Source organism: Pleurodeles waltl, chromosome 2_1 (genome assembly GCF_031143425.1).
Source record: "Pleurodeles waltl isolate 20211129_DDA chromosome 2_1, aPleWal1.hap1.20221129, whole genome shotgun sequence".
NCBI classification, from domain to species: Eukaryota; Metazoa; Chordata; class Amphibia; order Caudata; family Salamandridae; genus Pleurodeles; species Pleurodeles waltl.
In genome coordinates this window covers 291,111,621-291,134,066 of record NC_090438.1, presented here as the reverse complement: position 1 = coordinate 291,134,066, position 22,446 = coordinate 291,111,621, and the positions used below count along the sequence as shown (strand labels likewise).

The window sequence follows — 22,446 nt, the reverse complement described above, 5'->3', positions numbered from 1 at the left end:
GTGCAGCAGCACCCATCACGCATTTGAAATGCGCTATGGGGCTGTGCCTGGGGGCCCCTGCACTGCCCATGCCAAGTGCCCCTTACCACCAGCCTTTCCGCCATGGACAGGCTGGCGGTTGGGGATTTTGACTGCCTGGCGGAAGCCTGGTGGTCAAGTGGAGGGGCTGGCGGTATGGCTGTGGCTAATGCGCCACGGTCATAATACACTTGCGGAACACCGCCAGCCTGTTGGCGGTGTTACCGCCAGTGTACCGCCGGCCGCCAGGGTCATAATGAGGCCCAAATTTGGACCTTATGAATAGGCTTCTGCCAGTGTTTGCTAATGTGTGCTTGGGGACAAGAAAGGGTTTAGGTCTGCTCACAATATGTTTTTCAACCTGATGAACAGATATCGTGCAACGATGCTGTGAATTGGGTAGCCTCTCTAGTTATAGAGCTTTTTTACATTGAGGTGGCCTTATTCATTGCAGCTACTGATGAGGTTTGGGATGGGAACCATGTTCCTGAGATGGGATTTGTTGCTATATTTAGAACCTGCAGCTACAGCCAAGACAGGAACAGTACTTTCGCCGCCATGGAAGGTGGAGCACAAGACACGTCATTGTTGTCCCCTGTTTGCAATGTTTGATGACATGACCTTGTTCAGTTTAAAATTTATGACTTCACCATGGATGTTACACCAAGCTACTGTGCACATGATATCTGGATAGGTTATATGTTGAAACAACGAGTGCTTCAACCACTCATACCTGAACAACGAGGTTAGAACAACGACCTCGTTGTTATCACTAATGCCTTTACCACGAATGCCTTAACAACGATTTTCCGTTGTAAAGGCATTCCTGGTATAGGCATTAGTGATCAGCATGCGTGGTTCCAGCATGCGTCCACCCTGGCCCCCACCCCTAAAAATTACTACAACCTCCCCACCCCCACAACTACCCCACCCCCAAAATTACCACAACCCCAATCCCCCTCCCCTATAAACCTAAAGCACCCCAACCACCCAACCCACCCCTAAAACCTAAACCCTGACCCCCTCCCCCTCCCCTGCCCCTAAACCCTAATCACCCTGAGCCCCCACCCCCAAAAATTTTAAATACCGTGAGTCCTCGCCCCCTCCCCTAAAACCTAAAGCACCCCAACCGCCAACCCACCCCTAAAACCTAAACCCTGACCCCCTCCCCCACCTCTAAAACTAAAAATATCCAGAGTCCCCACCCCCAAAAACTAAAGCACCCCAAACCCCCACCCCACCCCAAAAACTAAAAATACTCTGAGTCCCCACCCCAGCCCCTAAAACCTAAAGCACCCTAAACTCCCAACCCACCCCTAAAACCTAAACCCTGACCCCCCATCCCCACCCTTAAACCCTAATCACCCCCGAGCTCCCCACCCCACCCCCAAAAACTAAAAATATCCAGAGTCCCCACCCCCAAAAACTAAAGCACCCCAAACCCCCAACCCACCCCTAAAACCTAAACCCTGACCTACTCCCCTAAACCCTAATCACCCTGAGCCCCCACCCCACCCCCAAAAAAACAGCCCCAGTCCCAACCCAACTTACCTCCTACTTGATAGCATAGACTACCTTCTTCTGTGCCTTAACCACGCATGTACGTGGTTCACACATGTGTGGTTAAGGCCCTAAAACAAGGAAGTCGTGGAAAACGAAAGCGTTGTTTCACTTTCGTAGTCCACGACTTTGTGGTTCATGACTCGTTGTTCCAGGTGTTTCCCATCTGGATATATACATAAAAACACTATATGTGCCACAATTATGACTTAGTAAAATGAATAAACAGCAACTTAAGAAGAAAATAGCAAGGTGAAGAAGACATAATCCAATTTATTTTCAATTTAATACAGATTTTGACGCACGCTGCTGGACCTTAGTTGAGGATGTGTGAGGTGACTGACTCCTTTAAGTCCTGGACTTTACTTGCACTCTCAAACTATGGATATCCTCTGCTAATAAGTGGTTGACCATGAATGACCATGATTTTGACTGCACACATGCATGGGATGAACAGTTAGTATTAAGGTCGGACTGCTAACCATTGTCAGATTGCTTCAGAATGTTGTATGTGTAAAAAAGTTAAATAATATAATAAAGTTCTGACCTGCGTGATTACTGTCGCGTCATGTCAGATTGCACTTACTGGTTAATTCAGAGTAAAAACTATAATAGGTGGTCATTGTGGAACAGCCATACACAGCTTCTAAAGCGCTGTCCAGCCAACTAGGCCGTGCTCCCTGCACTCACATACATATTGGTGTTATAATGGTTTTCAGCGTAAAACCATTCACCAAGCTAAAAACATCCATAATGAGAGCGTGAAAAAACTGGCACATAAGAACTATGTAATGATTTCATAAAATATTAACACAATTAGCACTTAAGGAAACTAGATACCAAAGACGTGGATGGATTCATTGAAGGGAGGGAAAAGACAAAAAGAATAAAGAAACAGCATAACATTTAGAAAATTATGTAAATAAGGAGTTTTGTCGAGTACGAGAAGCTGAAGGGGGTCCATTCTTGGATCAGCAAATCCCCTGGATTGGTGGACTTCCTTGCGTTTTGAGACTTAGGCAAGTCCGGCCAGTAGAAACCGGGGCAGAGCTCTTGTTATCATTTATCCATTAGAGCTCGGAGTGTCCAAAAGGTGCATGAACTACGAAAGCACTGGTCTCTGGAAGGACTAACACCCCACACACGTCACAGATCGATGCTCTTAATACAGTTGTCCTTTAGACTCTATCTTGTTGGCATTTTGTTAAAGGTAGAAGACCAACAAGATAGAAATTTGATTTAAGTTCTCTGAAACACACATTATAAACACCACTTGGACATCTCATTAGAAATGTGAACATATTTTAATACTCTGAGTTCAAGCTACACATATTTGAACTTCAATTCTGTGATTACAGAAAACAATAGTACTCTGGCCAGTGTTCACGTATTACTTGTCCAGGATCACACTACTAGGCCTCCAACTAAGCCCAGGTTCACAATACATTTGAAATGTGAACATATTTTAATACTCTGAGTTCAAGCTACACATATTTGAACTTCAATTCTGTGATTACAGAAAACAATAGTACTCTGGCCAGTGTTCACGTATTACTTGTCCAGGATCACACTACTAGGCCTCCAACTAAGCCCAGGTTCACAATACATTTGAAAGCGCAGTGTACTGAAAACTGATCACCAGTCACAAGCTAAACATCTTTTGTGCTGAAAACGGACACAGGCGATTTGTGTTGCGGAGTGCCAACACTCCTCCTACGATCTATGCAAAGTAATAGTGCAAACACCCACAGAAACAAGAACTAGTACAATAGTGCAACCTGCGCATACATACATTTTAACACTAAATGGCACTTGGAGCTAGTGGAAAATTGTACAATTTCTCTGAGTAGTGCATAATTTATACTTGTTACACATTTTCCATGGATTACATTTGGACAGTTGTCTTCGCATTGCAATTTGTCCCGGTTGGTGGACCTCAAGCACAAATCTTGCACAATGCTCAACTGGGTCACTCTTGCACCTTATGTTCTTCTTTTTATATACATAATCAAGACTATAAATTCACAATTAAAAGGTTCTCTGTTTAGAAACACGTTTTCTAAAAAAATTTAGACCGTCATTTTCACTAGATCTTGAGCATGGATTTTCTGGTCTGCCTTGGCCCATGAGCTGGTTTACTAGCATCTTCCGCAAGTGCGAACTGACGAGTCATCAGTGCACTGCTGTAGATCTACTTTTGTCAAATTACAAATAAAAAACTTTAAAGTAGGGAAAATTAAAAAAATGTAATAGAAAAGCATTGTAAAACTCTTTAGAAATCACAGCTGCTGCATACAATGGCGAATCAATGCAAACAGTAGGTGCTAAATATCAGTGCTACAGTTAGCTAAAGTGGGGACAAGTGACAACTTCATTTGAGGTCACTTTTTCCTGGAATTGCTGGTCTGAAACATTGCTAAACTTTTCCTCTTTTTTAAAACGCACAATAGGTCCCACAGAGCACTGGAGGGGTGAAATTTCAAAATAAAAGTGAAAACATGCAAAAGAGCTTGGATGCAGGTATTTATTTAGCATTTATAGCGTGCTAATGTGAAGGCAAGAAACTGCTTCCAACGCATCTAAATGTTTGATAACTTCTGAAAAAAAAGTGGGAGGATTGCAGCGATCTTGTCAAATACATTATTCGTTATTATATATGAAATACGTATATAAATTTGTGTGAACTAACAAATTGATTGATTTTATCCCATTTCCCAGGAGAGCCTTCCATGTGGCATTCCCCCAACATTAAAAACTGGCTAATGCATTTCTGATTTAGTTTTTGTAGTGGGGTGCTCCACCTCTGTCACAATTTGGTGCCTCACCACAAGATTTGTACTTTTGTAAAAAACAATCCTAAGAGGCGCTTGGAATGTTAACACTTGTAGTGTACTTCCTTTCTCTAATGTCCAATCCTGGCCCAGCTTTGGATGAACATGTATCACCTGCACGTGCGTGTTGATACTGACACTCCTGACAGCTCTCATCCTTGCAGGTCATGACAGAGCAAGAAGCAGTTTTGAAAGGCTCGCAAGGCACTCTACAGATATTAGAGACACAGTCAAGGGTGTATTTTAATGAATAGGATTGGAGGGAGAGGGGACACCTTGAGATCTCCCAACAATCACTGTGGTGTCTGCAGTTCAAAAGAAAAGCAGGAGGACTCAGGGCAGGGGTGAGTTTACCGAGAGGAAGTTTGGGGTGCCACGGTGATAGAGGAAAATATTCTGAAAAGCCAAGCACCTTCTAGGTAACATAAATTGGTAAAATGATAAGCCACAAGTAAGTAACCACAAGATACAGTGTTATTATAGGAATCCGCCTGAGTATTAACGACTGTAGAGCCAGCCAATATCTCCAGTTAAAAGCTATCATCAAGTTATAACAAGCTACTGGAAATCGCCTGTAAAGACTGAAAGGAACTATAACAACGGTATTGACTGGCTTCAAGATCAGTAATATCAAGAAAGCATTTTCAAAGTCTATTTAACTAAGACCATTTTTTCTGTTTGCAATTTGGCATCTTTAAAATTTGACACATACAATACTTGACTTGCACCAACTATCACTTTAAAACTTGAATAGAATTACATTGCCCCTCTATTGTGTCTTGCACCATTTTCTGATATCTAACCGTTAAGACATTTGAAAGCTCCAAGGGGAATCTTTTCCGAGACCTGCCCAATGCACCACTGCCCCACTACTGGCATAGCCACCGAGCTTTCACAGTGCACCCCGGTTCTGATTTGCTGGGCGTTCTTGTATCCCAGCGCCAAGATTCAGAGAACTTTAACAAAGCAACTCAGCTCTGACTTACAATATGTGAAGGAATCGCAGTACTGAGCCACTCACAGAATTTTAATCAATAATTTGGCTCAAAGCTTACCCAGTAGGTTTACAACTTTAAATCCCGGGAGGGAAAACTTATCATTTTGACATTTTAAGGCTGATAAAAGGATAAACATTGAGTTTAGTAAAGACGTGTTATTAAGCATCTCAAGGTAAATCACTATATTCATTTTTTACTTTTAAAGAAATAGTTACACTGAAATAACTAAACAATTTACACAATTAAAAATACAAAAAATGAATTTTAACCACAAATCAAGAAAGGTTTTGAATGCAGAATGGTCAAGAGTTTCAGAAAGTGTGGCAGGGTTACACTTTACAAAAATGGGTGTTAAACACAGTTTTGTTTGGACAATAGACCTAGACAGAAAAAAATAAATGGTTTAGATTGGAGGTGGGCAGGCCGCTGAAGGCTCCAGCCAGATGCCTGGCTCAGCTCGAGGTCATCTTTGACCAATGAGGCAAAAAGGAGCAGAGTTTTTATTTGGCTTCTGTCTGCAACCTATGGTATAACGTCCTATGCCAGGAATGGAAGAAAAAGCAATAATCATTCATGCAAAATAGGAGAACGAGATACCCATCTAGTGGCTAGCTGCACAAAGTAAAACTAGAAAACCTGGGATCAATCCCTGCTTACTTGCTTGACCAAATTGTGTGAGCCTATGCAAATGTTATTTCCTCAAGCCCCCTTTTTCATTACTACATAAGACAGAATATTCAAATATGTGTGTTCAAGATGTGTGCTGTACAAAAACCTTTTCTGTGAGATTTAGTTGACTATAATGTCGCTCTTTTAGCACTAAGAATCTAAGGCACATAGAGGGTGCACAACAACTGATTTTCCTTTCAGTTCACTAATTGTATTGTGCAAGGGACAGGGGCATGAAGGTTACTGTTGATTTTCAAAAACTATCACTTTTAATAAATGCCTTTCAATACAGTGATATAATCTGATGTACTAAGGCAGTGTTTCCCAAACTGTGGATTGAAACCCACTGGTGAGTCGATTTTTGGTAGGTGATGAAACTCCCAGCAATACATAAAGATGCCTTTAAATCCTTTATGTATTTTGTCACATATGCTGCGCCTCAGACATAGGTCATATGCCAGGCTGCCTTCTGACAAAGAGCTGCCTATCGTTTAACATAGCAATCGGTGTTTACATATTCCTCTAAATTTGCAGTCTCAGAAAGAAAAGTAAAGTGAATTATGTGACAGTTTTTCCTAGGAAAGGCTGTAGGGTGTCATTTTTCGCAACTCACAAGAAAATGTGAACTGTACACACTCAGCAATTAGGAAAACAAAAATAAAGCAAATGTTTATGTAATTGTTAAGAGTATTGGAAAAAAGATTTTAATAGGATCAAAAAAATCAAGACAATTTAATTGGTTGTGCACAAATGATAAATATTCATAGAAACCCAATTCCCTTACACTATCTTTGTGTGCTACATAGTTCTACTAATACAACTGCAGATCTGTGCAAATTTGGTCGACATTTCAATGGAAAATGTGCATTCTGTAAATGACAGTATGCTACCACATGCTGATTTAGTTACACTAAAATAAAATCACCCACCTTTTCCATTTGAGCTAGATGGGTCAGGAAAGTTTATCATTCTAAAATGAGGGTCGTTGTTCTAAAAAGTTTGGGAAGCACTGTACTTAGGTGAAATGCTTCTGCATGGGTCAGAAATGCACAATTTTGAATGTAAAAGAGATTTTATCTTAGTTTTACATGATGTTTGTTGAACAATTTACATGGCAAACTATTTCAGGACTTGACTTGTGCCCTGGCTCTTAGAGCCAAGCCAGACCCTTGGCTCAGGTTTTCCTGGTAATGTGTTGGCTCGTCCACCCCTACGTTAGATCTCTGGTCTCACAGTTGCAGAATATTTTCAGTGACAGGCAGGTTCCCCAATTTAAAATTCATATGAAAAAACGTTCTCTGTCAACAGCTAGTTTGCTTTTAATTAAAACTGAGCTTTCCCCAATTTCAAAAAAGAGCAATTAAAATGCATTTATTGTTTTCAACTGTGATGGAAATCTTTTTCAAAACTTTTACTTTAAGCTATCTTTTATAGCTACAGTTTTTTATATTAATTATAGTGGGCTGTTGTGGGATCTTGGATTTAGTTATTACCAAGGTAATTCACATAAAAAATGCTGCACAAATGATATCTTTTTCATTCAACATGCGTGTTTTTGTGAATCATTCCACCGAATGGGATACATGAAGCTGTTCAAACCCATCTATGCATTCATGGATCTGTAAGTTGTGTATAGAGAGCTTGACAAAAGCTATCAATAGACCAGCCAGTTAAGTACATGCCAAGGAAACTGTACTCTGCAAGTTACTCATTCACTTCAAATGAGATATCTAAGAGGTTGAACATCTACAGTAGTAATCCATCAAGACATTGAATATAACCTCGTTAGAAACTCATGGTGGTTTAAAGAACTTGCTGCACAGGCGGTGGTTTGGTAGTGTGTTTTGTTAGCAGAAGCATCACAGACATGGAATACTGTGCAGAGAACATGTCTTTTGGGAGGGAGGGCTGAAACCGGATTATGAAAGGCTAAATGTGACGAGGATAGGGTAGCAATGTGGAATTGGACATTTCTAGACACCCTTCCATGCAGTTAATTTGTTTATTACCTAGCTACCTGTTCGACCACTCCCCTCACCAGCTTAGCACATATTTAAATTGTTTTTTGAGAATAACAATAAAAACGAATAATAAACTAGATACACACTTGCCAATGATAGGCAAAAAAAGGATAGGGAAGGATTAGCTGGTCAGTAGGAACAAAGACAGCATTGTAAACCCATTCCAAACTTCCCCCACTAAAAACATAGTTTACCAAGTGCTACCATATTATGTAAAACACATTCAGCTAGTCCTGTCACTTAGGCGTTAACACAATGCAGTAGGTGAGGAGTAGTTTCCTGTTTACCGTTCTAAATATGGGCTCATAAACACCACCATGCAAAGGAGAGTTAGGTAAATCTCCAGGTCTAGCTGAAAGCTACATATACAACTTGTTTAGGGTGATCAGATAACCCCATGGTCACAGGGACACAACTTTTCTAGTTCTGAGTTTTGGTTTATCAAATCAGTGCATTCTGGGAACTGTAGTCTTAGTTTATTATAATTAAGCTAACTGGACCAACACACCTGAGCACAATGAAATGTCAAATCAAAATCCAGGAATGAAGTATTGGTGCCCCGATGACATAAAGCCACCTGGTTAAAGGTGGGAGAGCCAATGGAAGCTCGAGACATGCCGGAGTCAGACGCCTGGCTCTAGCTCAGTGGATTCTTGGACCCTCAAGCCCAAAATGAGTCAAGTTTTCATGTGGCTTCAGTATGCCATCATGCTCTAACCTCATGCACCAAGAATCAAAGATTAAGCATTAACAGTTGTTATAGAAGAGGCAAAAAAATACTCATCTAGGTGCTGAACTGCACAATATGAAACTAGAAAACCTGTGATCAATCTCCGCTGCCTCACTCCCAAAATGTGTAATTGTAGGCAAATATACTTTTTTCTTTATCACATACGACAGCACCTCCAAATACATGTTATAAGTACACACTACGCAAAAACCTTTAGTGTATGATTAATAAACTCTAATGTTGCTTCATCATTAATTATAAAACTATGCCACATTTAAGGTGTATATGACAACTGACGACTCTTAGGCCCATATTTATACTCTTTTAGCGCCGCATTTGTGCCACTTTTTGACGCAAAAATGGCGCAAACTTACAAAATACAATTGTACTGTGTAAGTTTGTGCCGATTTTGCGTCAAAAAATGACATCAATGTGGCGCTAAAAAAGTATAAATATGGGCCTTAGTTCACGAATGGCATTGTCAGCGGGGGTAAATGTTTTTAAGTCCATGATTAAAATCAACTGCTTTAAATAAATACTGCTCAATGTGGCAATATAATAATATGTATCAAGGTGATACACTTCTGCATTTTAAATATTCACCTTTTTTTTTATTTTGAAGAGACTGTATTATATTTTTTTCATGATGTTTGCTACAGGATTTACAGGCCAAATATTTTTACGACTCGGCTTGTGCACAGGCTCTTAGAGCCTTGTCTTGGCTCTTCCTTTTATTGGCTTGTCCACCTGTACTTCTGGTACTTCTTGCTGTTTGTTTTCATTCTGCTGTCTCACTCCATTTAGGGAAAAAATTGTTCATCTGAACAACACACTGAGGACCATATTGTAGATAACACACATTTGAAGGGGTGATAGTCAGCTTGCTGTACACGGAGCTCCCCACATATATGCTCTTGGACACAACCTTGCACTTCTTACTGCGTCTTGTCACATGCTGCTCTGCTTGGAGGGTTCCTCTAGTCCCAAACAAGTCTTAATAAACAAGGCCAGGGGTGTCAACAGGGTCGGCCTTTAGCATGGCAGGCTGGGACCAGCCCCAGAGTGCCAATATTTTGAGTGGCACATGGAGTTGTGTGCATTAAGGTTATGCCAAAACCAGCACCCTTGTCATCTCGCTCCTGCTTTGTCCCTGCCTGTTTCTATCTGTCTGATTTTCCAGTTTAAAGTGGTTTTAGTCCATCATTATCATACTACAGGCAATGTTTTTAACATCTGTTTAGCACCCTTTTTTGCCCTCCCTTCACCCTTCAACCCCTGCTGACATATTAACAAAACCATCATATGTTTGAGGCATCTAAGCTATTAATGATTTAGGTTAGTTGAAGAGTGCCAGGGATGTTTGTGTCAGTGCTTAATGTGTAAATAAAAAGGTGCTGGTGCCAAAAGCCTCTTCTTAAACATGCAGCTGCTACAATTAAATGTGCGAACACGGAATATTGAGGCAGCGTAATCCTGAAGCCATCACGGGCCTCTTTAATCCATTTACAGCCAGTTCCTGCTCCTTCAGCTCACTGTTGCAGCTTTCTGCTTTCTCCCATTGTGACGTTTGTGTTATTTTTCTCTTCCTCCGTCTTTCCCCGTATGTGACTTTTGGTCGCAGTAAATGCTTGAGGCAGAAAAATAAGCTCAAGCCCTCAAAAATAAGTGCCGGTGCTCCGCATCGGAAAAAACAAGCACAAATTAAGCACTGGTTTGTGTTCAGGGGGCAGTCGCAGCTTATCCAGGTACTGACTGGTGAACCCAAAAAAGACCCTCTTCTACCTCATTTAATTCACCTCCATCAGCGAGCGCACCAAATTTCTCTCCGCCCATCCCCAGGACCCTATCTTACCACAGGCCCGCTCTGGGTGTCAGCTGTTTCACTTCAGAGCAGACTATCGAGTTATACAGCATCACAACACGTGCGTACAGTACCGCGGTTAAATCGCGGAAACGAACCTACTTGGTCCCCAGTGCATCCTTGAGAGCTTCACGCCTCGTGCGAAAGGGAACGTGTAAAACGAGCATCACCAGCGGTGCGAGTCACAGATAAACAATGGGCTGCAGTCTGTCCGCGCTCCTTGTCTAGATAGCATACTACCAAGAGTCTGCAACTGTCAGGGTAAAAGCAAGCCTGCCACTGTCCCATACGTTAGAAGTACAGCGTTCCCCAAATATGCACTGGTTTCTAGCCGCTGCCTTTCAGAGGGGCGCGGGAGCTGCCTGCTATATTCTCCCTTCGACCTAGGTCCAAATAAAAGTGTGCTTAAAACACTATTTAAGAAGGCTGCTGGTTAGTGTGTCCTAGTTTGGTTTGGTTTTCTCCAAATGGAGACCCTTAACATCCCTTCCCCTTTGCCCCTCTAAAGTTTTAAACAGACAAATAATTAAAGATGAGTGAGAAGAGCGCGCGAAATGTGGTTTCGCCCACCGTGCTATCTAAGCAAAGACCGACTCTGCCCACGAGTTGTGGAGGTGGGTTACTGTGGTGTTGTCGGTCACCGTGTGTGGACGCGTCCGCATACCCCACCCCTCCAGCTCCCCATAAGTAGCTAGAAAACACGACCGATGATTTGCGTGTTCCCTATGCCGGCAGTTCCTACAGGTCCAATGGGAGGATGCAGGATGCACACGCGCCAACACAGCCTCTCCGTGGAGTGGGTTAGGAAGGGACCTCGACACCTGCAGCCGAAGGACCACGCGCTTTTCTCGGAATAACCGACTGATCTCCTGAAAGCGGTGGCTGCAGGTTAAGTGTGCGCCAAAGACACTACCAGGGAAATATACCCACAACTGGGAGCTAAAGAATTACCCCCACACTGGCACCTTTCTGCCGCTAAAGTAGCTGTTGTCAGAGGTTACAGTATTCGTCTGGAGTCAATCAGTCTCCAAATAGGGCCTGTCACCTTCCAAAACTTCCAACCTGCCCGCCGTATTTCAGTCATAAAGTTAAAGCTGAGGCAATACTTAAAGGTCAGGTGATCCTCGCTCCAGAGTTCAAGGGTTAAAAGGCTGCGGTGCCCCCTCCCCCCCCTACCATCCCATACTCTGTGGGCCGTTGCACGAGGCCCGACCATGTCACATGTTCGAAGGATGCGAGAGCTCGCCACTGGTCCAGGCTCCACAGAAGGGGTGGATGGACGTGACCCACACTCTGCTCCTCCTTGCAAAGAGGTTTTGGACCCCTCTTGCAGACGCGAAAACGCACCCTAATTACCACAACAAGTGTTGTTGTCCCCAGCTAAACTCCCCCCTCTGTAACAGTGAAAGTTTCACATCGCCAGCCTCGCAGGTGCAGCCCTTACTGGCAACGCCACAGAAGTTGAATTAAAGTGCACTAGCCACTTCCGCAATCTGCATGGGTACCAAGAGCAAGTTGCCATAGGCGTTAGGAACATTATTCCTACAGGCAATGCATCAAATGGTCCGGTACTGAGTATCGGCACTTTTTTCTTTTGAGAGGAAGAGTACCTGCTCTTCTCACGAAAAACGAAGTACTTTTAATTGAAGAGTATCGGCACTTCTCAGAAACAAGCAGGTACTCTGGTACAGAGTATCTGCACATCGATTTTTCCATTTCAAGCACTGCCTGCAGGCGTTAGAACAGCGGCACTATCATTCCTGGCATTTCTTGCAAGTCACCACACACCGTCCGCAGGTGTAAAAGTTCCTTCATTTCCTGCACGTAAATAAGCCCCACCCTTCAAACGGCTGAGCTCATTCCTTTCATATCCAAGTGCTTCCCCTCGCTGAAACTGCCAAAGCACAAACTTTCACGTGCTTGAAACTTCCTCTACCCCCCTCCATCGTTAACAGGGTCTAGCTTAGTATCGGAGACATTCAGTCCCCGTAAGAGGGGTGTGAAACACTGAAATACTAGCCCAGCTACGGTTTCACTTGGGTCCTTGAGCTGAGCTTTCATGTGGCTTCTTTCTGTCTGCCACCATGCACTAATTTGACACACAAGGAATTCAAGACAAAACACTAACCCTTGATGTCATAATAGGAGAAAGAGATACCCATCTACTAGATGAAGTGCAAAATGTAAACCCAGAAAACCTGTCAACAATCCATGCTTCCCCGCTTGATCGCAATTGTGATCTTGTATTTTTCTAAGACTGCTGGTCCTCGGTTCTACTGCACCTGGAGGATAGTGACAGCTACGCCCCCGGACACAGATAGGGTGTGCGTGACAATTCCCTTTCGTCTGTGTGCACCCACTACTCGCGTTAGGAGCGCAGTGATGTTTTCCAAGCTCAAGTTTAAAAACTTCCACTTTTAATAAACAACTCACTGTGCAGTTATAAAATCTGATGTACTAAGGTGAAACTCTTCCGTATATGGAAGACATACATTTCTTTTTTTTATTTGGAAGATACTTTAGCATACGTCTACGTGATGTTGCAAGATAAACGTGCGCATGTGTCTCCAGGGTGGCCCAGATATGGACTCTTGGCGTTTAGCTAGACCCCTGGCTCGGCTCTGGGTGGACTCTTCCAGTTAATTTAAAGGCTCGCCCACTTCTACCTCCCATGAACCTCACCCGCGGTATGTGCCACAGATCATTGGATATACCTCCCCTCTCACCTGACACGGGGCTCTCGGGTACGCCCCTCATCCCGGGCTGCAGCGCAGTGAAAGCTGTGCGGACGGCATGGCAGCTGCCTGCGGGCTGAGACGAGCTCTGCTGTGGGCACAGCAACAACCAGCCCAGGGCTAGCGCCAGCCCGGCTCCCGACAAGGCCATCTCCTGAGACCAGCGGCCGCGGGAAACCTCTAAGCTCGCAGAGCACAGAATCCACGAACAAGTCCAGTCCAAGAGGCTGCGGGACAGGCAAACTTTTCAGGCACCTGCGAAGAGGGTGGAGCTGCAGATGAGCGCAGGGGCAAGGTACGTACACCTCACTAAAGTCCGTATCCGGGGGCGAACCGCTGCCTGAGAGGGGCGCTTTTCCGTGGGTCCTCCTGAGATGAGGGGCCGACGGCACCCGGGGTAGGATATAGCGATGCCTGCGCCGGGCTCCGCTCAGAAGATGCTCTGAGGCTGCAGAAGAGGAGACTGTACAGTGAGGCTGCAGCGTAGCCGAGCGGCTGCTCCTCCACGCGCATGGACCGGCGCCCCTCCCAGCTCCGCTGCAGGCTCTCATTGGCTTCTCCGCACTCCAGAGACCCCCAGAAACTGACCCGCCTTATCTTGTGATTGGAGACGCACCTTTAACATGTACCTCGGAAAAATGAAGCTTGACACATGCATGCCCTGTTCTCTTATTCTCTATCGACAACATTTGGTAATTCGATTTAAGATTGTTAGGTGAACTGCGGTATTGGGGATGCAATATATACTTTTTGTAATTGGTAACAATAGGTGCCAGACCTAAAAAGTAGAACGTTGCTTGTTGCATCGCAGTGTAAAGATGTTGGGTGTTTGGCCCTCATTGTGAACCCAGCAGGGCCGGCTTTAGCGCGGTTCATCTGGTGCAGCTGGGGGAGGGGATGGCTCTGGGGGGGGGGAGGATGCGTTGTGTTTAGAAATAACTTATGGGTTTATGAGCACCTGCCGCAGAGTTTCCTGTATGTGCAGATTTCAGACAATAAAAATGTCAAGATACCTGGTGATTAATGTTCCTTCTGGAAAGAGATGGAGTTTAGTCTAGTGGCAGTTTAACACATCACAAAGTAGAGCAGAACAAACCTGTACTATGCAGATCATATAACAGTTTTAAGTGGATAGCTGTAGTGAGGTACATCAGCCGCTTACAGCAAACTGCCTTACCATGACAACCCCAACCTTCCAGAACGCCACCATGTCATGGAATGAAAACAAGCTTAAAGAAACACCAAGACAAATCTACTAACATACTACACATCTTCCCCTTTCCACAACAATAAAGTCAAAATACCCCCCCCCGTTTAACTACATACTATATAAAATTATAACACAACACTTTTGATGGCAGCACAATGGTCCCTTGGGATTTAGTTACATACTAAGTGAGATCAACAATTTCAAAGGCAACACAATGGGTCTCTGAAATCGTGAATGTTTGATAATTTGTGTTGCCTCCACTGTAGTAGGATCACACACCATTGAATCCCCTTGTGAACTAACGCATTCATTATGCCAAATACTCTTCTCCTTCCCATCGGACAAAGAAATATTTACATCCGTTCCCAACATAGAATCATCCTCAACTAAAGCCTTCAAACATGTATCCAAATAAATCTTCGCTTCCTGAGTAGTAATCGGTATAACTCCTGTTTTTGTCCCATCACCCCTTACCCGAAAGTAACACAGCACTCTTCCCAGCCTTCAAGACTCTGGTAGGCTTCTGGAATTTTGATTATCCCTTCAAGACGCTTGTAGGTTTTCTTAATATCACCCATCCGCCTTCTTGGAATTCAAGTTCCTTCACATGTCTTGTCTTGTCAAAGTATAATTTTTGTGTCAACTGCTTATCTCCAACTCTCTTATTGATAAACTCCCTAGACACAAATTCACTTTTCCTGCTGCCCATTACACAACCAATTTGGAACAAATTTCACATTTGGCTTGCGACCTCTGAGTAACGAAAAAGGTGAAACATTAGTAGTTGTGTGAGGTGTGATATGATAAGCCCACACTTTCTCTTTCAAATAATTAACAACATCCATACCTGAAGATAGCGCAGTCTGAATTCCCTCCTTTAAAAAACAATTTGCTCTTTCCACAAGTCCATTAGAGCAGGACTATAGAGAGCTACTTGAAAATGTTTAACACCATGTAAACACAGAAATTGTTGCATGTCTTTTGAAATGAAATGCGAACCGCTGTCAGTGACCAGCTCTTCTGGTGCACCTTCCACACAAAAACATTTTAAAGGAAATTAATCACATTTCCAGAATGTGTGGAATCCACAAAATCAAAATAAATCAATTTTGTAAAATAATCAATTAAAACCAACATATACTGACTTCCACGAAAGGGCCCCAAGAAATCCATAGCAACTTTGTGCCAAGGACCCCTAGGTAATAAAGCAGGTGTCAGTGGATTCTCTCTAGTCACCCAACGTTTATCTGACGCTACACATTGAGAACAAAGATCAATAAAAGTTCTAACTTCTGAATCCATATTATGCCACCAATAGAACTGTCTCAACCTCTTACAAATGGCTGAAACCCCTAGATGACCAAAATGTGCGATTTCCATGATCTTGTACCTGATACTTCTTGGAGGAACAAATAATTCAGCTCTCAAACAGATATTCCCTTCACAAATTAATTCAGACACCACTTGCTCAAAACTCTTAAACTTACCATCCACTCTCCCTGGCCACCCTTCTCTTATATATTTCAACACTTTTCCTAGCACAATATCACCCTCAATGGCTTTCTCCCAGTCATTTTCCGAAAGCTGCCCGTCCACACCTTGTAAAGCATCCACCTTCCCAACCACACATTCAGTATCATCATCATCTGAGATATGTTCCAAATCCATAGGCAAACGTGACAGTCTGCCCTAAAATTTCTTCCACCTTGAAAGTATTTTACACGCATGTCAAATTCTTACAACTTAGCTAAAATACGAACCAAGCGAACAGAAGCCTTACCCACACCATCCCCTGAAAGTAAGAAAACTAATGGTTTATGATCAGTAAATAGATCAAATGGTTTTCCCCACACATTCACTTAAAATTTCTGCACCGCCCAAACACAAGCCAAAGCCTCCCACTCAATGGTGCTGTAACTTATATCTGCATTAGATAGTGTTCTTGATGCAAAGGCAACAGTCGTCTCACATCCATCTGCAAGCTGTCCCAAAACCGCTCCCAAACCTTTGAGACTAGCATCAACAGTGATAAAACACTTACCTTTAGGGTTGAACGGTTTCAAAGCTGGAGCGCTTATTAACTCTTTAACTTTTCCAAATGTATTGTCAACATCCTGAGACCAGACAAAGTTCACACCTTTACAAAATAACCCCCTTAAAGGCTGAACAATGATGGCATAACCTGGCACAAAACGAGCATAATATTCACAAAGGCCAAGGAAAGACCTAAGAGTATCCCTATCGGTGGGTGCCGGTGCTTTTTGAATGGCTTCTAAATTACCACACTTAGGTTTAATGCTTCTCTCGGAAATCAGATGTTATGTGTTCCTGTCTCTCTTTGGTAAAAATCAAATTATCATCTTGGAAAGTGATAGAAATGGGGTCTTTGGTTGACAGTCAGGTTACCCCATGTTCAATCAAGCACCCTCACTCTAGTCAGGTTAAAAGAGAATCACCCTCAGCTAACACCTGCTTACCCTCTTGGTACCTTGGCAGAGCAGTAGGCTTAACTTCAGAGTGCTAGGTAAAGTATTTGTACCAACACACACAATAACTTAATGAAAACATACAAAATGACACAACACAGGTTTAGAAAAATAGGAAATATTTATCTAAACAAAACAAGACCAAAACAACAAAAATCCACAATACACAAGTCAAGTAATCAATTAAAAATCAAAAAGAGTCTTTAAGTAGTTTTAAACACACACTACCGCTGTCAGCGTGTAAAAGTACCTTGGGTGCATCAAAAATAACCCAGCACGGGTGAGACTGTGCGTCACAAAAGGCTTGGATTTGTTGATTCCACTCACGAGCGGGACCTTGCGTTGTTTCTCCTCTCACCAGGGCGCGTAGTTTCTTCTCTCCACAGGAGAGCGATGTGTTGATCCGGGCAGGCCTTGCGTTGTTTTTCCACGCCCAGCAGTACTTGAGTCAGAAATCCAGCCGCACAATGATCCAAAAACCCTGCAGCGCTGGTTGTGATCTCCCAGCCTCCGTCAGCGATGCTGTGCATCGTTTCTCCTGCTCCGTGCATCGATTCTTCGGTCGCGTTTCCTGCGAGCATCGATTCTCAGCTACGGAGCCGGCGGCGCACCATTTCTGCAGCCGCAGATTGGAGTTGCGTCGATCTTTTCCCCGCACAGCACTCTGTGCGTAGATTCCCTTGTCTTTAGGCTGTCAGCTTCTCTTTTCAGGGTGCCAGGAACTGGATGGGCACCACAGGGCAGAGTAGGAATCTCTCCAGAGACTGCAGGTGCTGGCAGAGAGAAGTCTTTGATGTCCCTGAGACTTCAAACAACAGGAGGCAAGCTCTAGATCAAGCCCTTGGAGATTTCATCTCAAGATGGAAGGCACACAAAGTCCTCTTACTCTGGCAGAAGCAGCAACAGCAGGATAGCTCCACAAAGCACAGTCACAGGCAGGGCTTCTTCCTCGGCTCTTCAGCTGTTTTCCAGGCAGAGGTTCCTCTTGTTTCCAGAAGTGTTCTCTAAAGTCTGTGGTTTTGGGTGCCCTTCTTATACCCAATTTCTCCTTTGAAGTAGGTCTACTTCAAAGTAAAGTCTCTTTTGCATGTGAAATCTTTCCTTGCCCAGGCCAGGCCCCAGGCACTCACCAGGGGGCTGGAGACTGCATTGTGTGAGGGCAGGCACAGCCCTTTCAGGTGTGAGTGACCACTCCTCCTCTCCCTCCTCCCTCCTAGCACACATGGCTCATCAGGAAATGCAGGCTACACCCCAGCTCCCTTTGTGTCACTGCCTAGTGTGAGGTGCAACCAGCCCAACTGTCAAACTGACCCAGACAGGGAATCCACAAACAGGCAGAGTCACAGAATGAGTAGAAGCAAGAAAATTCTCACTTTCTAAAAGTGGCATTTTCAAACACACAATCTTAAAATCGACATTACTAAAAGATGTATTTTTAAATTGTGAGCTCAGCGACCCCAAACTCCACATGTCCATCCGCTCCCAAAGGGAATCTACACTTTAATCAGATTTAAAGGTATCCCCCATGTTAACCTAAGAAAGGGACAGGCCTTGGAACAGTGAAAAACAAATTTAGCAATATTTCACTGTCAGGACATATAAAACACATTACTATATGTCCTACCTTAACCATACACTGCACCCTGCCCTTGGGGCTACCTAGGGCCTACCTTAGGGGTGTCTGACATGTAAGAAAAGGGAAGGTTTAGGCTTGGCAAGTGGGTACACTTGCCAAGTCGAATTTACAGTTAACACTGCACACACAGACACTGCAGTGGCAGGTCTGAGACATGATTACAGAACTACTTATGTGGGTGGCACAACCATTGCTGCAGGCCCACTAGTAGCATTTGATTTACAGGCCCGGCACCTCTAGTGCACTTTACTAGAGACTTATTAATAAACCAAATATGCCAATCATGGATAAGCCAATTACATACACATTTTGTAAAGGATCACTTGCACGTTAGCACTGTATAGCAGTGGTAATGTGCCCAGAGTAACCAAAACAGCAAAATCAGAGTCCAGTATACATCAGCAACCTGGGGAACAGAGGCAAAAAGTTAAGGGAGACCAGGCGAAGGATAAAAATTCTAACCGAAAGCTTGTACACATTCCAAGTCACCAAACAAATGATCCATCAACCTTTGGAAAACACTAGCCGATGATGCAAGCCCAAATGGCAACCTTAAATATATGTATTTGTAGGCTCCAAACGGTGTCACAAATGTGGTAAAATCCTGTAAACATTCATATAAGGGAATCTGATGATATGCAGAATGTAAGTAAATCAAGGAGAAATATTTTGCCTCACTAATATTCACTAACGTCCTGAGTATGTGGAAGAGGATAACAATCCACAAATAAGCTCTTATTGAGTGACCTCGAATCAACACACAACCTCTGATCACCAGATCTCTTGTTTGTGATGACGATGGGAGAAACCCACTCGGAGGCCCCAGGCTGTTGTATCACTCCTTCCTTACACAGACTGTCCAATAGTGTTTTCAAATCAGAGCAAAGACTTAATGGAATTGGTCTTACTTTGTGTGCAACAGGACATGCTTTAGACTTAAATTTGATATGATGTTCAAAACCAGATTCCCATGACTCTTTTAAATACTTCTGGAAACTTATTCATTATGTGTCCCAATACATCTCCATCATCCTCAATGAAGTTTAGTGGAAAATCGCCTAATGCCACTGGTTCATCATGACCTGGTCTCAATATTAAGCCTAGGTTTGCCAGATCCTTTCAACCCACAATGTCTCGTCCCCTGACCGCTACATACATTTTAGTTGAACTTTTTGTACCTAAGCATTCTAAATCACCATTGATGTCCGTGCACTCTAATTTAGTGCATTGTGGCCACATTTTCAAAAATGTATGATCTGCTAAAATGGTAACACGTGCACCAGAATCCACCATGACTAAAATATGCCTGTTGTCTACAACAGCGTGCACAAGAGGACCTTGATGTTTAACATATCTCTATTATTTTCAACTGTCATTTTCAAACTTCTGTACACAAACATCCTCATCACTCATTTCCACACTGCTAATTTTAATTCTGTTGTTGACCCCTTTGAATGACTGCTTTCCTGCTCTACACATTGCCTTAAAATGTCCCAACTTCCTGCAAACATTACACCTTTTATTGATGGCTGGACAAAATGTTTAATTACTAAAATGTGTCTGAGACCCACAGTGAAAACGCACACTTTGGTTCCCCCCTTTCTGTTTGAATTTTGTATTCGTAGCACAAACAACTTCCTCTTCTACTGAGGCAAAAGAGGTATTACTCTCACAACCTGCTAAAGCTCTTGATGAAAGAATTGAATATTCAGTACTCTTTGCAACATCAATAACTTCCGAAAGAGTAGGATTTCAACAAGTCAGCAATCTTTCCTGATTTTTTTTTCTTCGAAAAACAATTGAAGACAAACTGATCACGGACATAAATATCCACACTAGTCTCTTCAGAATACTGTTTTCACATTCTCTCTTTCGCTTTATCATATATATCCCACCTGGCACCTTCTGCCACAGGTGCAGGTACAACAGGTAGATTGTCAAAGATCTTTTGGCCAGCCACGCCCAAATAGTTGAACAGTAATGCAGTTTTACGATCAGACTCCTATCTAGCTGCTCCAATAGCTAAAAAAAAAAATAATCAAAAATGCGCAACCATTGTCTTCATTTAGTCATGGGTCTTCCTGCACATTGTAAAAATGGCGGTGGTTCAGTCACATTGTTGTTGACCACCATATTCAGAGCCTAAAAATAATTTTCTTCCTCACTCTCTCTTTTTTTAATTTTGTATTTATTTTATAGATCAGACAACAGCAGATTTTTTTAAATATGTACAGTATTGTCAGACAAATACACAGAATAGTGTTAAAACTGCAAACTTCAGGTACACACAAAAAACAATTGAAGCATGTGATACCCTTGACACTAAAAACAATCCTGTTGCAAATGGTGTCTCCAAGACTCCACTGCCAATCGTCGCTCAATTGAAGAAACTTCACAGTGAGCTGAAACCACCAACGAGAGCTCATGCTGCGAGAAATGAGTGAAACTGTAACTTCTCCATCACTCGTTGTTACTTCTAACAACACAAAGCACTCTCGCTGCGAAAATCGTGTCAAAGAAAAGCCCCTCCACGATAAACATGCGTTGTTGCCCTAGCAACACAGGCTCACTTCACACGGAGTGTCAGGCCTTGACATCACAGATCCCTTGTTGCTCCACTTCCCAGAGCCGCGCGTAACCATGGACTCCTCAGCGGCATTCTCCCTCAACCTTCGAATGCCAGAAAACGGATTGAACAAATCTCGAAGACTATCGTATAATGGTTTTCTACCTCCTTTCCGCTTCCAAGACAAAACTAGACACCAAGTCCTGTCACATCGACAACCCTTTCCTCAGTGTCGGTGGGTTTCTGCTTTCTTCCAAAAATACATTTGTACACACACTGTCACAGGTACCCCCCTCCTGGTACCAATAATGTAGTGAGGTACATCCACAAGACAATGTTGGTGTTAAGGATAAGTTTATTATGATAATAAACCCACGACACAGAGCAGCACAGAAGGTCAGGCTTGTCTGGTCAGCAGCTCCCAGCAAACTGCCTTACCATGACAACCCCAACCTTCCAGAACACCACCATGTCATGGAATAAAAACAAGCTTAAAGAAACACAAAGATGAATGTACTAACACACTACAATAGCTCAGTGGGTTACTGCATTTATCACAGTTCGTGTTGTTACTTGCAGTTCGTAAGTTACAATTCTATTATAACACAAAAATCAAAGATCATCAATGCAAACTGGATAGGTTAGTATGTTATGTTGTATACCCCAGTCTTTCATTATCTATTACTAATGCTACTAAAAAGGGTTTGTTTATTAGTAAAGCCACCACAACCAGTGCTTTAAAACAACTGAAGTGTGTATGAGAGTGGGGCGATGGAGAGATGAGGGACACTGGTGGAGGATGGTATTGAGGGAATCTATGAAGAAGGTTATAGGTAGGGGGGCACCAAAAATGTTGTTGCACTGGGTGCCACCAGCGTTAAAGCTGGCCCTGGTGAACAGTACAGGCACTGGAAGTAGGGGTGCTGCAGCACCTCCAAAATAACCACGTTGGCGTTCAGAAGGTAAATAAGAAATTAAAAATGCCTTCAAATTTTGTTTTTATCTTGTCACATTTGCTCTGTGTTTAAAGACTGAGATCAAATGCCAGGATATGTCTTCTCACAAATTGGTCCCTTTTCTTTAAATATGAAAATTGGTGCTCATTTTTCTTTCTCTGACTGCAAA

General features: G+C 43.0%; 1 protein-coding gene across 1 annotated transcript in view; it reads right to left on the bottom strand.

Annotated features, from left to right (window-relative positions):
* GPC3 (glypican 3) overlaps positions 1–13,895 on the bottom strand; it is a 3,152,357-nt gene extending 3,138,462 nt beyond the window's left edge. Inside the window, exon 1 of the mRNA XM_069206010.1 lies at positions 13,415–13,895. Coding sequence (XP_069062111.1) covers positions 13,415–13,574 — 160 coding nt within the window. The 5' untranslated portion in view covers positions 13,575–13,895. The remainder of the gene's footprint in view (positions 1–13,414) is intronic.
* Between the last annotated feature and the right edge of the window lie 8,551 nt (positions 13,896–22,446).